Raw genomic sequence first — 8,391 nt, forward strand, 5'->3', positions numbered from 1 at the left:
GCATTTTGTGTCTTTTTTGATTGGCTGATTTGGTTTGTGAAGGTGGGCACTAGTGCCTAAATTTGTCTATTGATCAGATCAACAAATATATTTAAAGGAATGAGAATAGTTTTGTCATAATAAACTAAACAATTGACGTAATGTACAAGAAAGTCCTAAGTTAAACTATTGTCAGCAGCCTCCCAGCAGTTGTCAAGGGGGAATAATGCATTTGGGGGTGCAGAAAAAGACCCTGTGAGAAAACCAGGTTTAGGCGAGAGGACCAGCTCTTTTCTGACACATTACAGCTGCAATCTGTAACAGACGATAGAGACACGGTGTTACTGATTGCAGCTATAACTTACACTGCTCTAACAGTAATATTTATTATATTTATGCAAATTTAATTATGCAATACTAAATATATGCTATATAGAATATTGTGAATGCTATGTATTATACAGTGAGGAAAATAATCATTTGAACACCCCGCCACTTTGCAAGTTCTCCCAGTTAGAAATCATGGAGGGGTCTGAAATTGTCATCGTAGGTGCATTACCAACAGTAACCTTGGAAAAGGTGGTCCCAGCTCTTTTCAATGACCAGCTCCTCCCATGTAGTTCTGGGCTGATTTCTCACCTTTCTTAGGATCATAGAGACCCCACAATGTGAGATACTAGATGGAGCCCCAGTCCGAGGGAGATTGACAGTCACGTTTAGCTTCTTCCATTTTCTAATGATTGCTCCAACAGTGGACCCTGCTTGGCAATTTCCCCTTAGCTCTTTCCAGCCTTGTGGAGGTGTACAATTTTGTCTTTAGTGTCTTTGGACAGATCTTTGGTCTTGGCCATGTTAGTAGTTGGATTTGTTCTGATTGTATGGGGTGGACAGGTGTCTTTATGCAGCTAACCTCAAACAGGTGCATCTTAGGATAATAAATGGAGTGGAGGTGGACATTTTAAAGGCAGACTAACAGGTCTTTGAGGGTCAGAATTCTAGCTGATAGACAGCTGTTCAAATACTTATCTGCAGCTGTATCATACAAATAAATCATACATTGTGATTTCTGGATTTTTTTTTACATTATGTCTCTCACAGTGGACATGCACCTACGATGACAATTTCAGACCCCTCCATGATTTCCAAGTGGGAGAACCTGCAAAACAGCAGGGCGTTCAAATACTCACCTTCCTCACTGAAATTTAACCAAGCTAAGTGCACAGAAACTGTTCAGTTGACGCTTGGCAGTCATCAATTTGCCAGCATGAGGATGGGCATCATGCCAAACTGGAACTGAGCCTGTCTGTCTCTGATGTCTTTGGGGAACCAAGGATGAGACAAGAAAACTAAAACGTGCTATTAGCATGGCGGCTACTCGCATGTAATGTCAAAGGCATACAGTCATACAGTATAATGGATGTGTATGGGCTCTGTCCCAATCAAGCTATTTATTGCGGGATAATTGTGTTTAGGAGCTGAATTAGGTGAAAGTCATTCCACAGCTTAGGACAGGGGTGGGCATTCCTGGTCCTGGAGGGCCACTGTCCTGCAAAGTTCAGCTCCAATCCTAATCAAACACACCTGAATGTCATTTCCAAGTCATGCAAGGCCTTTGATTGGAAGCTAAACTTTGCAGGACAGTGGCCCACCAGGACCAGGAATGCCCACCCCTGTCTTAGGAGGTAGGTAGGTAGGTACTTTGATCTACTACCTTTAGATAATTTTAATATTATATGGGTTATTAAAAGGCCCCTAACCTAGGCACAAAATAAAACTACATTTTTTTTAAGCGGATAAAAAATGAGAACTATATTGTATGGCGGAAGAGCACTTAGTTTGCAGCACTTCGACCTTGGCACGCAGTAACATCACTCCATCTCACTGAGTTTGAGAGAGAGGGGGGAGTTCACGGGAATGATGATGTTAAACATTAAAGTGTTTGGCTGCTTCCAAATTCATCCCCGTTCGGATCCCAAGGAACCACTGGACCAGATGCTAAATGCCAACACATTCATGACACGCTGTACAAAGATAAAGTGCACGCATTGCAAAAATTAGGTATGTATTCGTTTAAGTTGAGTTAAGAACATAGTAAAATATTGTCGTTTTCCTTTAATACTTTTATTGTATAAAGAATATTTTGCCAACCGATTTCCTTAAATTTCCAAAAACATGGTTGGATGAGTTTTGCGTGGAAGAACTTGCTTGCTCACCTAAACTTGAATTGAGATTGTGAACCAGACCTTTTTGTTAAACATCAACTAGTGCCAAAAATTAGGAAGCACTCCAAAATCTTGTTCAAGGCTCTCCAGATGAGTGGAAGCTGTTATAGTTCCAAAGAGGAGACATATCTTCATGTTAATCTTCATATATTTAGAATGTGGTGTCATTAAAGTCCCTGCTGGTGTGAGAAATGCAGAAAAATTGGACCTCCTTGGAAGTCCTTTGGACTACCATGTAGCCCATATCCTGTAGTAATAAAGTAATCATGGAGCATCCACTGTATTTTTAATTGTTTCATGCTTTTCCAAAGCAACATGGCCATCTTCGATACAAAATTGAATTTTCAAGTCAACAGGTTTAAAGCAACACCAAAGAGTTTTTTTTACCTTAAAATAACGTTTCCAAAAAAGTTTCAGTCGTTCATCCACTCGAAACAGGGTGAACGGCACTTTCACATTTGCTTTGCAGCCCTCTATCGGCCAAAACCGCACTAAAGAAGTTTACAACCGTCGGGTCGTGGTCCTGTAGTTCGAGTGAAAACTACAAAAACTTGCTTTATGGCAGACCTACAATCCAATCAGAGCCAGCTATGCTGCAGTATTTACGACAGTGGTAATGGACAATTACCCTTCTATCCTGTAGGGGAAGCAAAGAGCAAAAAGTCTTTAGTGTTGCTTTAATATTGGGGACAGTGAAATCCTTTTAACCAGGTTAAATCCTCCAGCATGCCCCAGTGTAAGTACAGGATGGAGAGGATGACCATGACGTGCATTATTTGATGACTGTTACACCAGTAGTCAAACCGCCCCGGTCTAAAGCGCTCGGGCAGGCGGGAAATATTGACGAGTCCTCCTAGCAAAGCAAGCATATCCATGGTAAGGTAGAGGCGTACAGAGGCGGGGCTTCCTCTCCCTGTACCAATCACACGCAGCACAAAGAGAAAGAATCGAAAGACCGCCTGCCAGGCGAAGGAACGCAGGCGATGAACGTTGCTTCGCGCAGTGACAGCACAATACACCCCATATCCAGAAAGAAACAGATAGGCCACCATTGTCACATGACGAGAGAATGGATAGCACAGCAAAGTGATATATATAATTGGCAGAGCTCCTGAAAAGAAAAGGAAAAGTTGTAATTTGATGGAAAACAGAAACATTAAAAACAGCATGGAGTATTTTGCATTGAGACATGCCACACTGCATCTAAAAATGTATAGCTGAAATATATATGGGGGATTCTCACGAAATCCAGATTTAGAAGGTGTCCAGCATCAGAATTTTTAAAAAGCACTTGAAGCCAATTTTGTGCACATGTAAGATTAAGGTCTGAACTTACTATAACCATTATTTTTAGAGGATTAAAAAATATTATATAGAATTATTTACATTTTTTAAGATTATCATTATCAAAGATTATCATTACCGCAACATGATATTACATTAAATATATGCATTTACAAAACATGTTTCGGTAATGAGAAATAAAAAAGTTGTACTATGACAAACCAAATTTCAACTTTATCTGAAGAGAAAAAAGTAAGAACTGCTTACCTGGTAGCCATCTTGAGTGTCACGGTTATGTCCCTTAACAACATTTTTTTTTTGTAAATGTTAGTTCCTTGAGGGCTTAAACAATGATTGAAAATTTTTGAGGAGGATGAGAAAATTGGTCTTGGACACATTTATATTCCTTATTATTGTCTCTACATTTACCAATGATCACCAAATACCACATATTTCTTTACTGTAAATGTTTATAGTATAACATGCACTGAAGCTTTTTATTTTTTAGATTTTTTAATTATAAACATTTCCATGTCAAAAAACCCAAATCCAGTCATGGACACATTGCGGTAATGAAAATTTTCCCCTTAAATGTGGAAAAAACAACAAAATTGATTTGTATGAAGTCATTTGAAATCATGTGCAAAATAGTACATGAAGAGATGCTTGTAACTGTATGCTTCTTATTCTGATAGCATTTACTTTTTTTATCAAAATGTTTCATGAAACCTCAAATTTTGTGAGAATCACCCATGTATAATAGGTTGTAGCCTACAGAGAGCTGTAAAAAAAGATTATTGGTCAATTATCCAATTCAAGCAATTTTTGATTTTGGCTATGCTAATTCCATAGTATACTATAATTGATAGTATTATTTGCAATAAATTTCTTTAAAAAAAAAAAAAAATTAAGCAATCTCCTTATTTTAGACCCTTGGATCCCACTTAAAATTTTAACCTAAACCCGTGACCATTTCCTAAAATGAAATAAGAGCAGTGGCAAAGTTCGTCACAACATGTATGTAGCCCGTCGTGTGTGGTTCGTAATTTCAAAATATGTTTTCTGTGCATAGTGATCCTGTGTGCATCACGTGCCTTGTCAAAACAAATGCCTGCTGCAGACGCGTCTAAATGGTTTATGATAAAAGAGACGCTCGCATTTGCCAGATACTCGCATAATCTCATGTGTAATCAGAGTTTACTGTGTTAAGGGAGTGTCCCTTTTTATCATAAACGCGTGTGCAGCAGGCACTTATTTTGACAAAACATGTGATGCACATGGTTAACATGACGCAACAAACACATATTTTGAAAACACGAGCAACACACAAAAAGACATATTTTCTAAATGTCTAGCAAGCATTTCTATAGAAATACACCCTTGATTATATCAGAAGTTTCGCTATCATTAAGTCCTTTATGACAGAATTTGCAGTACAACAGTCATCAGCCTAAACTGGTAGTTGCTCACCAAAAGTGTTGACCAGACAGACGCCCAACATATCAAAGCACAGCAGCGTGTCATAAGTTGGTGCGCCGCCTTCATGGTTCATAAAGAGATGATAGAAGACTGAACAAACAGTAGGAGAAAGACAAGCCAAATAATGCACCACACCAATCCACCACTCATCTACTTCAGCCCATGGGATACTCGCAGGCAAAAACAGCAAAAAACAGATGAAGGGAATGCCTTGTGGACACCAGAAAAAGAAAAGAATTACGAGACATTACAATGTGGTTTGATAGTGGTGAAATCAACAAAATTATTATACACAGCATTCAAGCAACTATTTATAAACAACTATTCATAGCTTTGCACATTTGCATTACATGCACTTTGAAAATAAAGACGTCTGCACACTTAAATCCTTAGCAGCAGGTTTTAATAACCTTTCCGAGCTTTCGGTCAAAAGACCATCTTCAGGGTTTTGACCGAAAGCTTGGAAAGGTTATTAAAACCTGCTGCTAAGGATTTAGGTGTGCAGCAGAGGTCTTTATTTTCATTGACTACTTTATTGTCTGGCACCTTATTGATCGTGAGTGTGGTGTAACTATTTTTATCATTACATGCACTTTAAATTCAATGTTATTAAATTGCAGAAAAGGGAATTTTACTTTTTGTATGTATTTATAAATACAGCCTTGCAAGTTAAGTAAATTAAATCTAAATACTTAACCCGCACCTGCCCCCGCAAAAATTTAAAACCATGTATAAAGCTTCCAAAATACAGGCCTATATGCCTATTAAGTGTTGTAATGCAGATAACTGCAATTATTACAGCATCACTTCCAAGACAGTGATTCCCTAACAAGGATTAGATGTAATCTCATTTAATGCTATTATGTGCCCTTGTAATGTGTGTTACAGGGTGATCTGCAGAGAAAGTAGCAGTAAATTACAAGTTTGGAAAGTTTGATTTGATTTCCACACATCTTCCCAGTCGTTGTAATACTGAAATAATGCAGGCACTTAAATATATATTTACAACCACAAATTCTGTAAAAGAGTTTAGGATTAAATTGCAAGTTATGCATGTTGACAATTGCCAGACATTGAAAATTCATACCGTGTGTATAGATGTTTCCAAATTCATTGTGAAGATAAAACAAACTTCGCAGACAGTCTCTGTAAGTGGATATGGGCCGGTATCCTGTTAGGACATACTTGTTGAACTGAAGATGTGGTGGTGAATTCTTAAAATCCAGCAGTTTAGGCCCATTAAAAAAAGACATGGTGAAATGGTCAGGTGCCCTTGACCACCCACCTGCCCTTGGAAGGACTGCCTGAAGCCTCTTCAAATAATCTTAATCAGGTTATAAATATAAATCATATAAACAATGTGTTAGAATAAAAAAATGTTTTAAAGTACTAACTTTCTGACACCAGAGACTCGTCATCCTGAAAGTACCGGAAAGCAGAACGGCAGCTACTTGTTGCTTGCGGAGAGGCTGTATGGGCCAATTTTCTGGTACTTAGTGTTGTAGCCAATCAGCAGCCAGCAGCTGGGCTGAGCTGGAGTCAGCTCATGGGAGATTAGAGTTCTTTAAACACTGGCTGCTATGTGAAAGACTTTCAATGTTATTTATCTTTTTTTAATTCTCTTTTACTGTCACAATTATTTCTAAGCAACTGGTATCTATCAGATTTTTAGGGACAGCATAACCTTAGTATCGTACAAGGTGTCCCAGCAGAAAAAAAGTGTCGTTTGTCAAATAAACTGAGAAAAAATGTATACAATTTATAAATATAGACAATATTTTCGTTGCAAAACGAGATAACTCAGTTTTTTTAATTGTTCAGAAATCTCATTTTTTGGTTGTGCATTCCTATTAATTTCAATTCAGCTGCAGTTGGTTTGTTTTGATTTAAACCTTCATAACTTAAAAATACAGCTAAGTAGCACTATAAAACAAAATAATTAGGGCTGTCAAAATAAACGCGTTAATAACGCGTTAACGCAAATTCATTTTAACGGCACTAACCCACTAAACACAGGACGTCGAATAGACGTGCAGATCGTGTCTATATTGGGTCCGTCGGTCCATGACCAATTCTGGACATCTATTCGACGTCCAAACTAGGTCCACTATTTGGATGTCCAACCATGACCCTACTTGGACGTCATATTTACGGGCAACATTTGACGTTTAAACTGGGTAATTTTTTAGACGTCATTTGGACGTCATATTTACGGGCAACATTTGACGTTTGAACTGGGTAGTTTTTTGGACGTCATTTGGAGGTCATATTTACGGGCAACTTTTGACGTTTGAACTGGGTAATTCTTTGGGGGTCATTTGGACGTCTATGACAGGCCTATGTCTATATTACATGATTAGGGCATAACATTTTTTTTTATTTACAAATATCAGCGTTATTGTACCAACATGATTAATACTTACGAATAGTCTATATTATTTGTACATTACTGTTTTTTCTGCTTTCTTGAATTATATACAAATTCATCTAAATGTACAATTAAAAATCTGTAATTAAATGCGTAGTTCGTTATATTAAAATATATGACCATACTAAAATATTCTCACCTACTCTCATAATGTTGCATCCATGTTATATGGCTGTGCGGCCGAGTGGTTAGCGAGACTTGCTTGTAACCCAGAGATCGGTGGTTCAAATCCCACAGCCGGCAGGAAATGACTGAAACACATCCGTGTTGCAATGGATGGGGAAGTGCAGAGATAACATTTCTTTTCGCTTTTTCATGTCTTTTTTCCTTACACGGAGGTCCTACGGATGTAAACAGAAGACGTCGAAAAAAAGACGTCCCCTGCCGTTACAAAACAACCCCTTTTATGTACCGAATTCGGACGTCCAAAAATTACATGAAAAAGACGTCATTCCGACGTCACTTTGCTCAGTGGGAATTTTATTAACGCGCGATAAACCAACACGCAATTTCTGTTTGACCCACAGCTGGATGAATTGAGACAAGTGACCGGCGCTGTCTAGATGAGTCGGAGCTTTTCATAAAAATAAGAACATTAAGCTCTCGTCTAGCTAATCCAATGCTCTAAATGGTCATTAAACATCTAAAATGCATGTTTTCTGCACGTGCAGTTTTCTTTATCTGCACGTTTTCTGTGAGGTGTACCGTTCCAAATCCATATAAAGCAAAGATGCGTCTTCTTTCACTTTTTAGTTTCGTTTTAAAAAGCATTCAGAAATTATAGAAAATAGACCGCAGGACTTTCTTGATGTTAAAATAATTATTAAGAGAGATAAAGTTCGGGATCTGATTGATGTTAAAAGAGTTATTAAGAGTGACAAGGCTCAAAAGTGATGTCTCATGCAGACGTCTAAAGCGTATGCACACAAACGCGCGAGTGCGTGACCCTGATATATACTTTGTCAGATTCCAACAATTGTTCCAATTGTTTTGAAGTTT

General features: G+C 38.0%; 1 protein-coding gene across 1 annotated transcript; it reads right to left on the minus strand.

Moving 5' to 3' along the window:
• Nucleotides 1-2,078: 2,078 nt before the first annotated feature.
• On the minus strand, nucleotides 2,079-6,526 carry paqr4b (progestin and adipoQ receptor family member IVb). The gene is made up of 3 exons (XM_055175229.2): nucleotides 6,052-6,526; nucleotides 4,956-5,174; nucleotides 2,079-3,312 (listed from the first exon to the last, which is right to left on the minus strand). Exons 1-3 carry the CDS (start codon nucleotides 6,215-6,217, stop codon nucleotides 2,879-2,881), a joined length of 819 nt encoding a protein of 272 aa, XP_055031204.2. The 5' UTR covers nucleotides 6,218-6,526; the 3' UTR covers nucleotides 2,079-2,878.
• Between the last annotated feature and the right edge of the window lie 1,865 nt (nucleotides 6,527-8,391).

This window comes from Misgurnus anguillicaudatus, chromosome 4, assembly GCF_027580225.2.
Source record: "Misgurnus anguillicaudatus chromosome 4, ASM2758022v2, whole genome shotgun sequence".
In the NCBI taxonomy this organism is placed as follows: domain Eukaryota; kingdom Metazoa; phylum Chordata; class Actinopteri; order Cypriniformes; family Cobitidae; genus Misgurnus; species Misgurnus anguillicaudatus.

What these genes read in the sequence shown, in the direction of transcription:
- paqr4b (XM_055175229.2), bottom strand. Translation starts at nt 6,217, where the DNA reads ATGTCTTTTTTTAATGGGCCTAAACTGCTGGATTTTAAGAATTCACCA. An exon ending in TGGAAACATCTATACACACG is followed by an intron (nt 5,175 to 6,051) that starts GTATGAATTTTC and finishes GGTGTCCACAAG; the next exon opens with GCATTCCCTTCATCTGTTTT. An exon ending in CTGTCTGGTCAACACTTTTG is followed by an intron (nt 3,313 to 4,955) that starts GTGAGCAACTAC and finishes TTTTCTTTTCAG; the next exon opens with GAGCTCTGCCAATTATATAT.